The sequence below is a fragment of the Saccopteryx bilineata genome, chromosome 1 (assembly GCF_036850765.1).
Source record: "Saccopteryx bilineata isolate mSacBil1 chromosome 1, mSacBil1_pri_phased_curated, whole genome shotgun sequence".
Taxonomy (NCBI): domain Eukaryota; kingdom Metazoa; phylum Chordata; class Mammalia; order Chiroptera; family Emballonuridae; genus Saccopteryx; species Saccopteryx bilineata.
In genome coordinates this window covers 402,431,439-402,450,426 of record NC_089490.1, presented here as the reverse complement: position 1 = coordinate 402,450,426, position 18,988 = coordinate 402,431,439, and the positions used below count along the sequence as shown (strand labels likewise).

The window sequence follows — 18,988 nt, the reverse complement described above, 5'->3', positions numbered from 1 at the left end:
AACCTGCCTCTGCTCCCTCACAGGTAGAACTCAGGTGGGTATAAGGCCCCCCCGAGTGAGGCTAGGAGGGTCCCCTGACAAAGCCAATGAGCCCCAGAGCCCGAGGCCACAGCCCCAGGGCACGACCCCTCCCAATGCCACTAACCACGAACCCGGGGAACCTGTCGAGGCCACGCTCTCCGTTAAGCCGGAGTGAGTTGCGTGCTGAGGTCTCACGTCCCCGGCAGAGGCGGGCTCAGGAGACAGAGGCACCAGCCACGTGGGGGTGTGTTGGGCAGCGTGAAACTCAGGAGGGTGGGCGTGGGGGGCTGTAAACAGCCGTGACGCAGGTGAGGGGTGTCCCACCCCTTCTTTGGCCTGCGGCTCCGCTCTCTCAGAAGCCCACAGGGAGTGCTTTCCGGAGCCCCGGCCCGCGGGAGGAGTCCCGCACACGGCAGTGACTCTCCTGATGACGCCCTCTGTCTGGCAGGTCTGGGAGATGCCCCCCCCCCGCCCCCGCACTTAGGGCCCCGGCCGTGTGGGGCAGGGGCGGGGCAGACCCTGGGCCAGGCAGCCTGGGTTCAGATCCCCTCTCTACCCCCTTCTCCTGTGGCCTGGGGGAGCTTGACCACCTGTGTACACAGTCACAGGCCACACACCCCCCACACACACACAGCCTCTGTCTGCCACACAAACAAGTCCAGGGCTCAGAAGTGTGCCGGCCCGGCAGCCCCTGAGAACGTGACCATCATCGCCCACCCCGCCCCGGGTGGCAGGCGCCCCAATCAGGGGGTGGGCTGAGCCACTCCGTGGGTGTGAAAATGCTCAGAGGGGGGGTGAGCATCAGTGGTTCACCCGGTTCCATGGACGAGCAACGCCCTCCACAGTTCACAAGGAGTTTTCAGAGACACGTCAGTGTTTGACCCCCCAGGTCAACGAGCCATCCTACGTTTTGATGGGGCTAGGGGGGCAGGGGGGGCACAGCCACACTGTGCAGGGCTGAGGCCAGACTCAGACGCCCCGATCCCCACCAAGTCATGTCCCTGGGTCCCTGGGAGCAGCAAAGAGAGACCTCGCCTGGTACAGTCACCAGAACAGCTCCTGCCCCCAACACACCTCCTCAGAGGCGACTGACCCACCAACCAGCTTTCCCAGCCCTTTTCCAGGGTCTGAAGTGCTCCCAGGGGATGCCCGGACCCCTCCCTCCCTCCTTCCTTTCCTCCCTCCCTCCCCGAAGGGCTGGGGTGTTTGAAGGGAGGTCCGGAGCCAGGGGTAAGGGTGTTCCAGGTAGCGGGCACAGCATGGGCAAAAACAAAGAGCCAGGCACTTGGAGGAGAGGGGGGCTGGAAGGAGCAGACAATCCATTTTAATCGGAACAGGAGGTAAAAGGCGGAAAAGACCCTCCTAGGAGTGTCTCTCTGATGACAAACCAGCAGCCCAAGGCATCAGTCCAGCTGGGTCGGGTTCTGGTCACCACCCCCAGGGCACACGGGATTGGAAGTGCAGAGGCACAGTCAGCGGATCCTAGACAGGGCGGGTGCAGCCATCATCCAGTCCAGATCACTCTGGACACACAACCCGGCAGGCCCGGGCCGGGGGGGACTTCCCCTGGGCAGCTCAGCCTTCCACCGACACTTAGACCCTGCGAGCCTAGAACTTGACTCCCGCCTGACCTGTGGTGGCGCAGTGGATAAAGCGTCGACCTGGAAATGCTGAGGTCGCCAGTTCGAAACCCTGGGCTTGCCTGGTCAAGGCACATATGGGAGTTGATGCTTCCAGCTCCCCCCGCCCCCCGTCTCTCTCTCCCTCTCCCTCTCTCTCCTCTCTAAAATGAATAAATAAAATAAAAAAATAAAAATAAGAACTTGACTCCCAAGCGAGAGGGGAGGTTGAGCTCTGGAGACACCTGGGGCCAGGCTGTAGCTGGGCTCAGGCTGCAGGAGCAAGGAGGACACTGGACAGGCTGGGGGGACAGGACCCGTGTCAGGAGTGGCTGCGGAGAGCTGGCCGGAATGGGAGGGAGGGCTGTTGGGTCTCAGCCCACGGCCCCAGGATGTCAGCTTTCTCTTTCTAAGAATACGGCATGTTCTCCTCTCCTCCTCCGTTGGCTTTCAAAGTGAGTCTCCAGGCTCAGACAGAAAAGAGCACATGCTATGCGGTTCCATTTCCGTGACATTCCGGAACAGGTAAAACTAATCCTCAGTGACGGAAGTCAGGACAGCGGCTGCCTCTGCAGAGGGGGCGGGCGGGGGGATTTTCTGGGTGGTAGAAAGGTTCCTTATCTGAACATGGGCGGTCGTAACACAGATTTAGACGACTGCCGAAGGTAATCCACACACACACCTAGACTCCGTGCTCTTTATTGCCTGGAAGCTATACCTCGATTTCCAAAAAAACACAAGTCGAGTTCTCGGGCCTGTCACACCACTTCCCAGGACCATGCGATCTGCTTTCCTTGCTCTTAAAAATTCACAGTCCACGGCCGAGGACAGCAGCTGCCTTCTGTCTGCGGCGTCCATGCCAATCACAGCCCGGGCGGCGGCGACGCAGACCACAAGGGCCTCCTTTCTTTTCCCTTTGACCTACTTCCCTGATAAGTGACAAGACAGCCAGACTGGGAACAAATGCGCCCCTTATTCCTCAGCCCCGAGCCCCGGCTAATCCGCCCGGACAGACGGACGGATGTGAGGGGCTTTGAGACGTCGTCAGCCAGTTGTCAGTCTGCCCGTCAGCCGACAGGGACGCCTCTGTTCCCCCCACCCCACCCCACCCCCGCCCCCGCCGCCTGGGCTGGCCACATCCTCACGCCCGTCTTTTTGTTTCCTGTCCCAGCGAACATCTGTTAAAACGACTCCTCGGTGAGGTGGGGCAGGCGACCCGTAAATCACGAAGTCAAAGCTTCGCGCCTGCCCGGGGGGGGGGGGGGCAGGGGCGGGGGACAGAGAACGGCCCCAGCACAGCCAGGCCACCCTGGGCAGTAAGCCACACAGCCTGGATGGATACTCCCACCAGCCACCTGCCCAGGTCACTCAGGCTCGGGGCAGGGGGTGGGGGGGTGCACTGCCCAGAAGCCCCCAGCAAGGAGGAATGCATGAGGACAAGAGTCAAAACAGGGGGCACGTGGTCCCAGCAAGAGCGGGGCGGCTGCCAGGGCTGGAGCGAGGGGAGGGCAGGCTCCCTCGGACGCTGGTGCTAACTCCCAAATAAGGCCCCGCGGCTGCCGTTTTTAGCCCATTCCACATAATTGGAAAAACACGGGGAAACCAAAGCCAGCTGGGCGCCTCGGTGGGTCTGAGCAGGGCGGCTGCTGCAGGGGGGCGGGGAGGCCGAGCGGGAGGGCCCCTCGCAGGCCAGCGTCACGGGACGAGAGTCCCCGGGGCCCCCGCAGGTCTCCCAGAGCCCCTGGCAGAGCGGGGCTGCCTGCAGCGGCTCCTCTCGTCTCAGCCCGCGGGACCCGCCCCAGGGCCGTGGCAGGAGAGGCTGGAGGACCTGGGACAAGGCACCCCTGAGCCCCGTGCCCTGTCTGCACGGACCCCACACGGGCATCCCGAGGACAGGTGACACGGAGCTCCTCCTCTGACCACCCAATCGTGGTGAGGGGGAGTTACTCCGCTCTCCAGCCCCGCTCCGCCGGTGCTTGGCAGCGAGAGGGCACCCCCCCCCATTCCGTCCTGCCCTTCTAGGGGGCTGCTGGCACACCCTGGGAACTTCATATCCCACCCCCCAATACTGGGGATCAAGCATCCTCACTATCCCAGCCCTTTCCTTGGGGAAAGGCATGGATCCTCTGTTAGAGGGCTGGCTTTCATTTACTCAAAGTCAGGAAAAAATAGGATTCTCACATGTGACAAAAATTCCTTTTTCAACTCCATGAAGCAGCAGCCTGGAGTGAAAGCCCCAGGAATCTGAAAGTCCTGCCTCTCCTCCCCCCGCCCCCCGCAAGGCCCTGGCTTCAAATCCTGAGATGTCTCCGCTGTGCCCGTGGTCCTGGACCCACAGCTTGTCAGCCCGCCTTGGGCACCTGTCACCTGCAGATTCAGCCCTCCACCTCCCACACCCGCTTCCTGTGGTAGAGAACTGGGCGGGGCTGGGGAACCTGGATGTGACATGAAGGGTCTGAGGAATTCCAACACAGCCAGTCCCCTGCCCTCGAACCCAAATCCCACCCAGCCCAATGCCAGCCTTCATCCCATGGGAAATCACATGCTCAGCACACCTGGGACACACACCTCACCCCTCTGCCCGTCACCCACCAGCTGTGGCCGGAGGGTGCCCCCACCTCCCCACACCTCCCCCCAGTGCTTCTCGGTACCACCTGGCTTCTATATCTACATCTGCTTCCAGACACACAGGGAAGATTCGCTCTCCTGGCATCAAACCAGACTGCTGGCCTGGCTCCAAGTTCAAGTTCAAATTCAAGCACAGCTTGGGCTTGACCTGTGGTGGTGCAGTGGATAAAGCGTCAACCTGGAACGCTGAGGTCGCTGGTTCAAAACCCTGCACTTGTCTGGTCAACGCACATATGGGAGTTGATGCTTCCTGCTCCTCCCACCTTTCTTTCTCCCTCTCCCTCTCTCTCTCTCTTCTCTAAAATGAATAATACAAAAAAAGAATAAATTCAAGCACCTTGTATTTGTTGGGCAGCCAGGCCTTTCTCCCAACAAACCCACAAGCCAGGTACTGTGATCACTCCTATTGACAGGTGAGGAAACTGAGGCACCAAGAGTCTGAGTCGTGCCTGACTGGGCGGTGGCCCAGTGGACAGAGCGTCGGACTGGGATGCAGAAGACCCAGGTTCGAGACCCCGAGGTTGCCAGCTTGAGCGCGGGCTCATCTGGTTTGAGCAAAAGCTCACCAGCTTGAGCCCAAGGTCGCTGGCTCAAGCAAGGGGTTACTTGGTCTGCTGAAGGCCCACGGTCAAGGCACATGTGAGAAAGCAATCAATGAACTAAGGTGCTGCAACGCGCAATGAAAAACTAACGATTGATGCTTCTCACCTCTCCGTTCCTGTCTGTCTGTCCGTCCCTGTCTGTCCCTCTCTCTGACTCTCTCTCTGTCTCTGTAAAAAAAGGGTCTGAGTCATTCTCCAAAGACCGCGCAGCCCCAGCAGGAGTTACAGTAACATGAACGACAGCCAGGTGTGGAAAGCTGTTACACCACTGGAGATGAGGTGCCCTAAACTCCAGGTGTACTGGAGACCCTGTTTCCTCAGTGCCACAAACCCAGCAGGCTCTCCATGGCCCAGCGCCAGGCCACCTTCCCTGGACATCGCTTCTGACACCTCCCTTCTGGGAGAGGGGACGCCACCCCTGCACAGCCTCCTTCTCCATTTCTGTCTTCCTCCAGCCCAGGGCCCCCTCCAAGCCCTCACAGCCCCCTGGGACTCTGGACCTCGCTGATTCCACAGCCAAGAGGAGACCCCCCCAGACTACCCCGGGGCCTCCTTTGGTGGACCCTGAATTCCACCCCCTCGGTGGAGGCCCCTGGGCCACGGAAGTGGCCCCTGGAGCTGGGAGCCCTCCCTGGGTTTCGCCCCCCCGGGACCTCAGAGCTGCGCTGTCAGCAGCCACACTGAACAGGAGTCGGTGTTCCGTTCTCTTCCTTTCCCCTTGCGTCACCAGCTACAGCTACCCTCCAAGACACCTTCACAGTCGGTGCCCTGCACGTCACGGCAACTCAAAAGCCCACATTCCACATATAATCCGTCCCCTGGAACGCAGAAGCATCCACGCCGGCGAACCCTGGCCGCCTGAACGGACACACACGGCCAGGGAACCAGCGCCGGCGCTCAGGGGACAGGGTGACGGCTTTTTAATCAAACTTCTGCCTTCCACGTCCTCTTCTGTGGCAAAGACTGAAAACTGGCGGGGGCAGGAGAAGTCACACAGACAGCCCCAGGGCGCAGGAGGGGCGGCTCTCTGTGCGCGGAAGCCCTCAGCCTGTCTCTGACTTGTTGCAGACAGACAGAAAGTCCTCCAGGGACAGAATCCGTTTCTCACACACGCCCTGTGTCCCTCTGAGTTAAGGAATACGACGATATTTCAGAACAACCTTGAATTTCTAGAAAGCCACCTAGGAGAAACGCTTCTGAAAAGCCTCTGGGATTTTTTTCTCAACTCAAACTAAGACTTTCAGAGAAACTCTGTTTAGCCTTTTACATCTCAGCTCCCCCCCACCCCCACCCCCGGCCCCCAGAGCCCAACCCGTCTCCAGAACCAACCAGTGCTTTACTGGGAATCTGGTAAAAGCACCAAACTCAGCGTCACATTCTCATGCAAAGCAGGACTCCCTCCTATCCCTAACGTCTCCTGGGGAGCCGTCCCTCCTGGTAAAAAGACACCCCAGACAGGGCATCTGGAGTGAAGGTACAAAGACGCAGGCTCAGTGTAAAAACGTCCCTGAACGGCCTCTGTGCAGCCACCCCCCACCCCCGCTAGGCCACCCCCACCCAGACTGGCCCCTCGGATGACGACAAAAACGTGTTTTTTTCTGTGCACTTGGCATTCTCCAACCTATTATCTTTCTGTAAGTGTCCTTGACAGCGGGGAGGAGAAGGTGGCCCTGCGCAGTGGAATCCTGGGGGAATCTTCTGGCTTGCTGTCCCCGCTGAAGGAGTCTGGGAGCCACGGGTCAGCTACCGACTCCCCCCTACACACACACAGCTTCCCGCAGGACGGCCAGCCTCTGCTGCCAATCCACCAGGTCCACCCACAGGTGTCACTGTCAGCTCCCCACCAAAAAGCTTCTGCTCCCCAATGCCACCTCCTCCAGGAAGCCCTCCCATGCCAGGCTGTCTCCTCTATTCTGCCCCCTGTGCATGCCCTTCCCCGCCCCACGCCTGCAGCAGAGGGGGGGTGTGAAGATGCACATTTAACATTTGCAGAAAGACCGCCATGTCCTGCAAAGAGCTCAGCCACAGACCCTAGGGGGACGCCAGGGCTCAGTGGCTCCAACTACCTGCTGGAATGCTGGGAACCACCAGCAAGGAGACAGGAGTCCATGGGAGCCCACGACCCCTGCCTACTCTGGAGGGAAAAGAAATCAGCCCTCCCCCAGGGGGTGGGAGGACCCTGGACCATGGAGGCAAACCCAGACCTGCCTCGCTCCCTCGAGCCCTACGAGACAAGCCACCAGCGGCACGAATGGTGGCCGGGGCCGTCGAATACTGTGCACCTGCTTCGTGCTGGGCACTCTGCCCAGAGCTCTCAATTCCCGTTAACACACCGGGTGCTCCACAGCCCCCTTGGGCAGGGGGTGGTCTGTGATGAGGAAGGGCCGCACAGAGTGACAAGGCCCCAGCCACCATCTGCCCCCAAGAGGACCAATAGTACTCTGCACCCTAGGGAGGCCTGGGCAAGTCTTTTCTGGAACTCTAGGCTTCTAACCAGCTTTGCAACTTCACTGGGCCGTGACCGTGGGATCCTAGGAGGGTCCACACCCCATTCCTGGAATTCTAATGCGTGAAGGAGCCTCACAGGGCCCCTTCACAAAAGCTGCCTGCCCTGGTCCCCCATCAGGGCATGGTATCTGACAGGCAATTTTGCACAATCCATCTTTGAGGGGGTGGGGAGTTGTGTCAATCACTCCCTGTCCACCCCCCCATGTCCATATGCAGCCTAACTCCAAACACCCCAAGTGGACAGAGGTGGCAACCAAGCCTGCTTCCAACCACACCCATCCCTCTTCCAGAGCAGACATCACAAACCGATCCAACACAGCGCTCGCTCGAGCAGGCATCACCAATCAATGCAGCAACAGACACCAGCTCCAGGTCCCTCTCAGTCCAGGGCCAGGCCCAAGCCGGCCCTCTCCCAGCAGCACGACTCCGAAACAGCAAAAACAGAAAGAGGACAGAAACGCCCGACAGGGGAAGAGGGTTCAGAGGGTCCTTAGTAAAATACTCCACCGGCATCACGGACTCACGTTTTTGAAACACACAGACAAACTGCAAAGGCTTCTGAAGCCCAGCCCAGCAAGCCGCACAGACACACGGAGAGCAGAGGCACACTGAAAGAGCAGCCGTCTGTCTCCAGACTCCTTTCAGATTCCCAGCGCCCCAGGCAGGACCGGCTGCATCCTCCACAGAGACGCCTGCGACATGGAAAGTCAGGGGCCCCCCGGCTCAAAAATTATTCAACAGCTCAAGTCAGCAACAACGGAGCACCTCACCCCCCACCCCTGGTGGAGCTTTCGAGACACGGGCACCGTCCTCATCTGGGCAGGGGCACCCCACACACTCTGGAAGGGAGGTGGCCCGGGACCCGCCCCCACCAGGGCTAGGTCACAAGAAACAGGCTATGGGTCACTTCTCTCCGAGACAGAGGCAGCAGCCAACCCCAAGCCCCTGGGAGCCAGGAGGCCACGCCTTGTAGAACCTACTCTGTTACCTGCTGTGGGTAACGCCAGGCAGACGACCTCCCTTCAGCTTTCTCATATGTAAAATAACAGCATGGATCCAAACTGGTCAAGAGGCTACCATTTACCCTTAACCTGCTTAGTCCGAACCCCTGGTACTGCTGAGCTGCTCAGGGCAACACACCTGGTCCTCCTGGGCCCCGGGTCCCGCTTCTCCCCCAGGACCTGAGGCCAAGGTGATAAACAGCTAGGGGCCCAGAAGTGACAGAAGAGGCGGACTTCCAACACACACACACACACACACACACACTTTTTTTCTATTTTCTTATTCTTTTTTTTTTTTTAATTGAATTCAGAGAGGGCAAAGGGGAGAGAAGGGGACAGAAACATCCATCTGTTTCTGGATGTGCCTGGCCAAGGATTGAACCAGCCACCTCTGCATTGCAGGACGATGCTCCAAACAACAGAGCCATCCGGCCCGGGCACGCTCTCCCCTTTCGAACACACCAAACTGTTGACCAGGCTCACTGCTGTTGTGGGTCTTCCCCGCCCGCCCCAACCCCAGCCCTGGAGCGTGAGTGGCAGGCGCCAGGCCTCCGGTCTATGCCGCTCACTGCGGTACGCCCATGCCCAGGACCGGAGCCCAGCACACAGCACGCGCTCGGCGAAAGCCTGTTAGATAAAAGCACGAGATGTGGTTCCAACAGTTTCTAAAGCAAGCTCTGAGTGGCAGGGGACCTACTTTAAAACAACCGTGTGGACTGAGCCCACCTCGTCCCCGTTCCCACACAGTGTCCTGTCCTCTTAACAGTGGCCTGTCTCACTGCACAAGACCCTCCCCTAGTCACCGAGGAAGATGAGGCCCTTCGTGGGGGACGTCGCGGGGGCCAGCGCACTACACAGCCAACAGACCGCTTGGTGTGACAGCCACGCCTTCACAGAAGCATAAGGCCCCACCCCAGCATGACCACAGGACCACCCACAGGAGAAGGACTAGGACACCAGCCTGGGTCAGGCAGCCGGTGGCAGACTGGCAGCCACGGGCAGAGGGTGGAGAGCATGTCTAGTGAGCCACCCACCTCAGACCCTGCCCCACAGAACACCCCCCTACCGGGACCCGTGGTCCAAGCCAGCCCACCCAGGAGGGCCACCGCCACCCTCCCTGCGCTCCCCCAGACTGAGATTGGGCCCAGGGGCAGCTGCGTCCTTCCTCTCTCCCTGCGCCCTCACTGGCCAGGCCCGAGTCAGCCCGGTGCTGCCTGCCTGGCGTTGTCGGGCCCGAGGCGTCCCCAGGGACGGGCCGACTCCTGGACTTGCCCCGTTTCCAGTACAGCACACCCTGAACCTGAACCCGCCACCTGGAAACAAGAGGCTCGGACACCACTGCAGAGACGGGGTGACCCTTCATTAAACATGATCACAGTCTGAGCGCTGGACGCACATGTGCCTGAAACCGAAGGGGGAGAACAGCCAGGGGGTACCTCCATCCCTCAGCAAAGGAAAAGAACAGGGTGTGGGGAGAGACCAACCAAACTTGCACGGGGAAACATGCCCAGGGGGAGCACAGTCACACCTTCCGTTTCCGAGGGTGGGGGTGGGGGTGACACGGCCTGAGGACCCCATGGGCGGGACAGACAGGTCGCACCCTCCGTTTCCCTGATGGGGGGTGACACGGCCCGAGGACCCCACGGGCGGGAGGGCAGACAGGTCGCACCCTCCGTTTCCCTGATGGGGGGTGACACGGCCCGAGGACCCCACGGGCAGGCGGACAGACAGGTCGCACCCTCCGCTTCCCCGGGGGAGGGGGGTGTGACACGGCCTGAGGACCCCACGGGTGGGCGGACAGACAGCCTCCCGCTGGGCAGCGCGGGCGTCTCACCTGCCTTGCACGTCTTGCCGTTGTCCTGGAGCTGCACGCCGGTGGGGCAGGCGCACGTGTAGAAAGGCTCGCTCGGGGACAGCAGGCACAGGTGGGAGCAGCCGCCATTGTCCTCCTCACACTGTGTGTGAACTGCGGAAAGCGGGACAGGCTGAGAGCAGGTTCGAGAACAGGGTCCTCGAATCCCCCCCCCACCTGTTTCCAAACAAGCAAGCAGGACCCCACACCTCCCTGTCCCCTGAGAATCCCAGTGTGTCCCTCTGCCCAAACACCATCCTCCCGTGGCATTGGGCCGTTCCCCCCATCGGCCCTCGCTGCTGACCCCCGCCATGCCCAGCCTTCAGCTTCATCGGTTCCCCTCATTTCTCCCAGCCAGCCTCACAGCCCAGGTGTGGGCATCCTCCTGCCCTGCCTCCGGCCCCCCAGCTCCTACAACGAGAGGTCCTCATCTCCTTCAGGGCCTCACAAAGGACCCCTCCTCCAGGAAGGCCACCGTCCGCCTTCCCCAGTAGGATCTCAGAACCTGCCATGGGGTTAGTGATGGGCACGCCTGAGAGGGTGGGTTCCTGAAGCAAAGGCCTGTCTTATCTTTGCAACACGCCTGGACCCCCCCAGGCTCTGCACCAGTGCTTGGTGGCCACCCCTGCACACAGGGCTGAGCCCCTCAGTCCCTCGGTATGGATGGCAACGTTTCCATTCTCCCAAGCCCTTCCACAATCAAGGTGCCACCAAACTGAACAAATACTTCTGGGATCTCACTCTGGCCAGGGCAGGGGGGTGCAGGACCCCTGTCATGTTAACTAGAGACGGTGTCTCTACCCTCCCTGCTGCCGCCGTGGGTGTGTGTGGGGGCCACTCCGAGTGTGGACGTTTAAGGACCGTGATGTTCACCAGGAAACAAACTCCAGACAGCCTCCCTTCCCCTGGGTGCTGAAAACAGGTACCCCTGGGTCCCCACTCTTAAGCTGAAAGTTTGAACCTTCTACCCAGCACTGTGGTAAGAAACCTCCGCCCGGTTCCCATGGGAACAGGCAAGCCCAGGGCCCGGGGCCCACGGGCTGCCTGTCACAAGAGCCCGCGCATTTCAAGGTCTTTCCCATCAGGGACCCCCACCACGACCCTCTGGGGACCCTAGACTGAGAACCTCACTCAGCTCAGAGTCGATTTCCATTAATACATAGGTAACTTCCACTGGGCCTTGAGAACGGGGCAAGCACCCTCAGGAACCTCGCTGCCACCTCCGAAGACCGCTGGAGCGGAGGCCCCCGCCAAAAGCAGCCCCCAGCCCAGCTCTGCAGATGGCCCCAGGCCCCTCCCCAGCCCCCCTCCCCGGCACGTGACACAGCTCCCTCTGCTGGAGCAAGCCCCTCCTGCTCCTCCCCTAGCCGGAGGGTGCCCCCCCCAGGGGAAGATGCCAGCTGCCCCCTCCACCGACTCACAGTAAGGCTGCCGCTCAGAGCTGAGCACCTGGATGTCCATGGGCGAGTAGAGGGCACGGAGGATCTCCTTGCGCTTCTCGCCGGTCCTCTTGTTACAGGCGTGGATGGAGCGGGTCTGCCAGTCGGTCCAGTACAGGGTGTCCCCGGACAGCGTCAGGGCAAAGGGGTGCGTCAGGCTGCCCTCCACCACCTTCTGCCTGCGGGCGTGGGGGGCAGAGGGGAAGCCATCAGGGCCCCATGGTCCCTTGGCACCCAGCGTTCAAAGAGTTTCACCATCACCGCTGACCCGTTTACACAACCCTGGACAACAGTAACTGTGACGGAGCGGGGTGACACCAGAAAACGAGCCAGGAACCCTCTCCTGGGGTGTGCAGGGCACCTTCCAGATCCTGCCAGCCTCCCGCCACTCCTGACAGTGACACAGAGACGCCACACATCCAGCTCTTCCCTTTCCAACCTCTTTCTTTTTTCTTTTCTTTTATTTTAGTGAGAGAGACAGGAAGGGAAAGAGATGAGAAGCATCACCCCATAGTTGCAGCACTTTAGTTATTCATTAATTGCTTCTCACATGCGCCTTGACAAGGGGGTCCCCAGCCAAGCCAGTGACTACTTGCTCAAGCCAGCAACCTTGGGCTCAAGCCAGCGACCTTTGGGCTCAAGCCAGCGACCATGGGGTCATGTCGATGATCCCACACTCAAGCTGGCAACCTTGGGTTTTGAACCTGGAACTTCAGCATCCCAGGTCAATGTTCTACCCACTGCGCCACCACCGGTCAGGCCCAACCCATTCCTAACTGGCTACTGGCAAAGTGCCCCACACAGGAAGAAGAAAAATTGGCAAGGAGAAAGTCACACACCTGGGGACAAGCACACCTGTCCGGCCCTGAAGTTCTAACAACTGAATACAGACCAGACCCAATGGACTTGCTTATCCCTACTGTGCCCAAAATGTGTAACATCAGAGTAAATTAAACTTGAGAACAATACAAGAGAAAGACCTTCTATGTATTTATGACACCCAGCAAACCAGAACAGCCCTGACATATCATGTGTGATCATCTCAGTAGGGACACTCCCCCCACACAAGGCTCCCCAAGGTGGGCTGGGGGTGGGTGGTCACCACCACGTCCCCAGCCCCTGGTATAGCACCTAGGAGAGTGAACAGGTCACCCAAAACCACACACTCATGCCCTTCCATGATCTCACCTGACATCACTTGTTTTCTTTTTAACTTTTTTTTTTTTATTAATTGACTTTAGAGAGCGGTGGGGAGAGACAGAAACACAGATCTGTTCCTGCAAGCGCCCTGACCGGGGATCAAACCAACCACCTCTGCACTTCGGGACGACCCTCTAACCCAGCGGTCCCCAACCTTTTTTTGGGCCACGGACCGGTTTAATGACAGAAAATATTTTCACGGACCGGCCTTTAGGGTGGGACAGATAAATGTATCACGTGACCGAGACAAGCGTCAAGAGTGAGTCTTAGATGGATGTAACAGAGGGAATCTGGTCGTCTTTTAAAAACAAAACATCATTCAGACTTAAATATAAATAAAACAAAAATAATGTAAGTTATTTATTCTTCCTCTGCGGACCGGTACCGGTTCGCGGCCCAGGGGTTGGGGACCACTGCTCTAACCAACTGAGCTATCCGGCCTGGGCTCTTTTTTTGTCTTCTTGATGTCACTGTTAGAAACAACGCATTGAGGTAAAATTCCCATAACACAAAATTAGCCACTCGGAAGGGAACGACGTGGTGCTTGGGCAGCACATTCGCAACACTGGGCAACCTCTGCCTCCATCGAGTTCCGAGCATTCCCATCGCGCCACGGGAAAACCCAACCCCACGCGGCGGCCGCTCCCCATCTCTCCTCCCTACCCCCCACCTCCCATCCTGGCAGCCACCAATCTGCTCTGTCTCTGGGGATTAGCCCCATCTGGCCATTTCAATACATGGGATCCTACAGAACGTGGTCTTCTGCGCCTGGCTTTAAGGTGCGTCCCCGGGGCCCGTGTCAGCGCTTCCTTCCTTTCTGAGGCCAAGGAATATTCTCTGGTGCGGAGAGCACGCATATGGCTTATCTACTCATCCATTCACCTGTGAGTGGACACCTGGGTTGCTCTCACCTTTCGGCCACTGTGGCTAGTGCTGCCATGGATATTCGCGTGTGTAAGGATTTATCTCAGTACCGACTTTCAAATCTTTGGGTTTGTCCCCCCGGGAGCGGAATTGCTGGGATCGTATGTTAATTCAATGTTTACATTCCTAGGAACCACCCAACTTTTCCATACTGTTGCCAGTGTTTGATCAGAAAAGCCAGAGACCCCCTCATTTTGGGGGGCTGCTCCACCACCCCAGAGGCCCCAGGGAGGAAGCTGGTGCCAGGCCCCGCCCACCCTCGCCCCTCCTCTCAGGACAGCACCTCCCCTCGGGGGGCAGCTCCAGCCTTGCTCCCTCTGCCTCCTGTTGGACCCAAGAGCTCCTGGACACACCAGCCTTTACTGAGCACTCACTGGGCCCAGGCAGCAGGCCCCTAGCTCTACACACATCAGACGTCGTCAACACCTCCAGAAAGTACAAGTATGACCCCAGTTATCACGTGAGGCCCCGAAGCTCAGAGCACTGAGGTGGCCGGCCACAGTCACCACGGAGAGGGGGCTGAGCAGGGGGTCTGGCTCTGGCACGTGTCTTCTCTACCGGACTGTGAGGGCATGCTTCCATCTGAGCAGCCCTGGGCTCGTCCACAAATAGTGCTAGTCAGTCGCCTGCAGTGAGGCAGGTCGAGAAAGGCCTGAGAGTAGACCCTGCAGTCACAGAGCTTGGGTTCCAACCCCGGCTCCGACTCGCTGTGTGGTCCTGGGTGAATCCACCCGCCTCTCTGTGCATAACTATAACAGAGGATCATCTCAGCAACACGTCACAAGGCTGGTGTGTCGAGCGCTGTGTTAGTCGGAGAACATAATGGACCAATAAAATGTCCTAGCAAACAGCAAGTGTTATGAGAGGGTTAGCCACCATCACCGCCACCACCATGTCCACCATGGTCATCACAACTATCGTGGCCACCATGACACTACCACCACTGACATTATTGTTGTCACCACCACAATCACTACTACCACCATTAGGATGGGTTTTTGGAGGGGGTTTTTTTGCATTTTTCCGAAGCTGGAAATGGGGAGGCAGTCAGACAGACTCCCGCATGCGCCCGACCAGGATCCACCCGGCATGTCCACCAGGGGGCGATGCTCTGCCCATCCGGGGCATCGCTCTGTTGCGACCAGAGCCACTCTAGCGCCTGGGGCAGAGGCCATGGAGCCATCCTCAGTGCCTGGGCCAACTTTGCTCCAATGGAGCCTTGGCTGTGGGAGGGGAAGAGAGAGGCAGAGAGGAAGGAGAGCGGGAGGGGTGGAGAAGCAGATGGGCGCTTCTCCTGTGTGCCCTGGCCGGGAATCGAACCCGGGACTCCCACACGCCAGGCTGATGCTCTACCACTGAGCCAACCGGCCAGGGCCATTAGGATGTTTTTTAAATGCCACCATCATCTTCTCTGTCCCTCATCACAAGCCCTTGACCTGGGCACCCCCACCTGCAGTCCTCACATCTGTTCCCATTGCTATCCGCCTGTGTCTGCACAGCCCAAGCCACTGAATGCCCCCCCCATGCTGTGTCACCTCAGCTGTTGGCAGTGGCACCCACACACTCCCCACCTGGGCCAGGAGCCCCACTATCAGGGGAATGGGGCCTGTCCTCCTGGGAGGATCCCAAAACCTGGAAGAGCCAGTAGGCAGTATCTGGTCAATAAATAAACTGCCTTCACCTGTACCAGGAGAGGACAGTCCCACCTCTGAAACACAATGAAGTAGGGGGACCATTAACTAAGCTGACCAGAAAACGCTAAAAGCAACCACCCAATTAGGAAAAAAAATCCCTCATATTCATTTATTCATTCATTCATTTACCCATTTTATTGAGCACGTACTATGTGTAAGGCCCTCTTGCAATACTGGGGAATAAAGTGAACAGCAACACTGGCCCTGATCCTGCCTTCAGGGGTTTGTGTGTTGGCAGGAGGACGGGGGTGCAGGGAACTGTTCAAAACCCTGTCGGATCCTTGGGCTTTAGGACTCCTTGTCTGCAAATCCCAAAGTCTAAAACTGGAAAGAGCTTTCTCCTCTTTTAATGGCAAAACCTGTGCAGATGTGGGACTGTTTATAACCTTTGTGATTTCACTTAGAGCACTTCACATTCTGCTACAAAAATGGGCACAAGGTCCAAGGCAGATGCCACCCCAGACCTTGCCTGGGGTGTGATGTTGGATGAGATGACTGTTCTAAGCTCCCAGGAGCCCTGAATCCCACAGGCCCCCAGGACTCAGAAACAGGACTGCCGGCATGAGTGAGGGACCCCTGCCAACACCCAGCTCGGATTGGCCGAGGCCCCGCTGGCAACCGGGGTGCCGTGGGGAAGGTGGGGGCCCACAGCGGGGCGGCCACTCACCGGAACGAGCCGTCCAGGTTGGCCCGGTGGATGAAGCTGAGCTTGGCATCGGCCCAGTAAAGCTTCTGCTCCTCCAGGTCTATGGTCAGCCCATTGGGCCAGTAAATGTCCGAGTCCACAATGACTTTCCGGGTGCTGCCGTCCATCCCTGCCCGCTCGATCCGGGGTGTCTCACCCCAGTCTGTCCAGTACATGTACCTAAGGAGGGGGCAGAGGAGAGAGAGGTAAGAGATCTGCTTTTGGTTTCTGTTTTATGCCTCTGAGAATGCAAACAGGAAACAGAGATGGTGAATTTGCCCTAAAATCACAGCCATCAGAGATAACCAATGTATAGGACCTGGGGTATTATTGCTTCTGATTGGTTTTCTAAGCAGTTAGTAATATCATAATTTTTTTTTAGGTGATAGGAGGGGAAATAGTGAGGCGGACACCCACATGCACCCCAACCCGGATCCACCTGGCAACCCCATCTGGGGCCAATGCTCAAATACCAAGCTATTTTTAGTGTGTGAGGCTGATGCGCTCCAATGGGGCTATCCTCAAGAGCCCAGGGCCACACTCAAACCAATGGAGCCACTGGCTACGGGGGGGGGGGAGTAAGAGAAGGGGGAGAGGGAATGGAGAAGCAGGTAGTCACTTCTCTTGTGTGCCCTAACTGGGAATCGAACCTAGGACGTCCATATGCTAGACAGATGTTCTATCTACAGAACCACCAGCCAGAGCCAATTTTTAACAAAGTTGAGTAATCAAAGTACACTGTTTCCAACTGTTCTCAGTGAGCAATATATTCTGGGCACCCTACCTCTTTACTTATAAAAACCCTCCTTATATCTTTAATAGTAATTAGGATTATAAATTATTTAAGTAATTTGGTGTTGAGACATTGAACACTTGAACTATATCTGATTTTTTGCAACTATGAAAATGCCATAAATGAACTATTCAAGACAATGAAAGACATGTGGGACTAGAATACTATTTAGCACTAAAAAGAAATGAGTTAGGCCCTGACCGGTTGGCTCAGCGGTAGAACGTCGGCCTGGCGTGCGGGGGACCCAGGTTCGATTCCCGGCCAGGGCACACAGGAGAAGCGCCCATTTGCTTCTCCACCCCTCCGCCGCGCTTTCCTCTCTGTCTCTCTCTTCCCCTCCCGCAGCCAAGGCTCCATTGGAGCAAAGATGGCCCGGGCGCTGGGGATGGCTCCTTGGCCTCTGCCCCAGGCGCTAGAGTGGCTCTGGTCACGGCAGAGCGACACCCCGGAGGGGCAGAGCATCGCCCCCTAGAGGGCAGAGCATTGCCCCTGGTGGGCGTGCCGGGTGGATCCCGGTCGGGCGCATGTGGGAGTCTGTCTGACTGTCTCTCCCCGTTTCCAGCTTCAGAAAAATTCAAAAAAAAAAAAAAAAAAAAAAGAAATGAGTTATTAAGCTACCAAGTTTTTATAATATATAATAGTATATTAAAAGTATATTCACTGGCCTGACCAGGCAGTGGTGCAGGGGATAGAGCATCGGACTGGGATGCGGAGGACTCAGGTTCGAGACCCCGAGGTCGTCAGCTTGAGCGCGGGCTCATAGGGTTTTTTTTATTTATTTATTTATTTTATTTTTATTTTTTTTACAGACACAGAGAGAGAGTTAGAGAGAGGGATAGATAGGAACAGACAGACAAGAACAAAGAGAGATGAGAAGCATCAATCATCAGTTTTTCAATGCGATACGTCAGTTGTTCATTGATTGCTTTCGCATATGTGCCTTGACCGTGGGCCTTCAGCAAACCAAATAACCCCTTGCTGGAGCCAGCGACCTTGGGTTCAAGCTGGTGGGCTTTTTTTTTTTTTTTTTCCATTTTTCTGAAGCTGGAAACAGGGAGAGACAGTCAGACAGACTCCCACATGCGCCCCACCGGGATCCACCCTGCACGCCCACCAGGGGCGACGCTCTGCCCACCAGGGGGCGGATGCTCTGCCCATCCTGGGCGTTGCCATGTTGCGACCAGAGCCATTCTAGTGCCTGAGGCAGAGGCCATAGAGCCATCCCCAGCACCCGGGCCATCTTTGCTCCAATGGAGCCTTGGCTGCGGGAGGGGAAGAGAGAGACAGAGAGGAAAGCGTGGCGGAGGGGTGGAGAAGCAAATGGGCGCTTCTCCTGTGTGCCCTGGCCGGGAATCGAACCCGGGTCCTCTGCACGCGCTTTTTTTTTTTTTTTTGCTCAAACCAGATGAGCCCGCGCTCAAGCTGGCGACCTCGGGGTCTCGAACCTGGGTCCTCTGCATCCCAGTCCAACACTCTATCCACTGTGCCACTGCCTGGTCAGGCGGCTCATCAGGTTTTAGCAAGGCTCACCAGCTTGAGCTCAAGGTTGCTGGCTTGAGCAAGAGGTCACTCGGTCTGCTGTAGCCCCCTGGTCAAGGCACATATGAGAAAGCAATCAATGAACAACTAAGGAACCGCAATGAAGAATTGATGTTTCTCATCTCTCTCCCTTCCTGTCTGTCTGTCCCTATCTGTCCCTCTCTCTGACTCTGTCTCTGCCACAAAAAAAAAAAAAAAAAAAAAAAGAGAAAGTATATTCACTGAAGGAAGCCCGAAAAGGCTACCTACTGTGTGATTCCAACCACATGACACTCTGGAGGGGTAAAACCACAGAGACAGTAAAAAGTTCGGGGACGCCAGAGGCCGGAGGGGGCCGGGGAGTGAGCAGTGGAGCACACGGGACTCTCAGGGCAGTGAACCTCCTCTATCTGACGCCACAATGGGGGGCCGTGACACTAAACCTTCGTCAAAACCTGTGCGAGTCAGCACAGGTTTGCAGAAACCCTCTACCCTCCCCTCGGT

At 57.8% G+C, this 18,988-nt stretch overlaps 1 protein-coding gene across 1 annotated transcript in view; it reads right to left on the bottom strand.

Annotated features, from left to right (window-relative positions):
- Nucleotides 1-18,988, bottom strand: part of LRP5 (LDL receptor related protein 5) — a 114,409-nt gene that overhangs the window by 55,313 nt on the left and 40,108 nt on the right. Inside the window, exons 3-5 of the mRNA XM_066252255.1 lie at nucleotides 16,156-16,353; nucleotides 11,653-11,849; nucleotides 10,214-10,345 (exon numbers count right to left, since the gene is read on the bottom strand). Of these exons, the coding sequence (XP_066108352.1) occupies nucleotides 10,214-10,345; nucleotides 11,653-11,849; nucleotides 16,156-16,353 (527 nt within the window). The remainder of the gene's footprint in view (nucleotides 1-10,213; nucleotides 10,346-11,652; nucleotides 11,850-16,155; nucleotides 16,354-18,988) is intronic.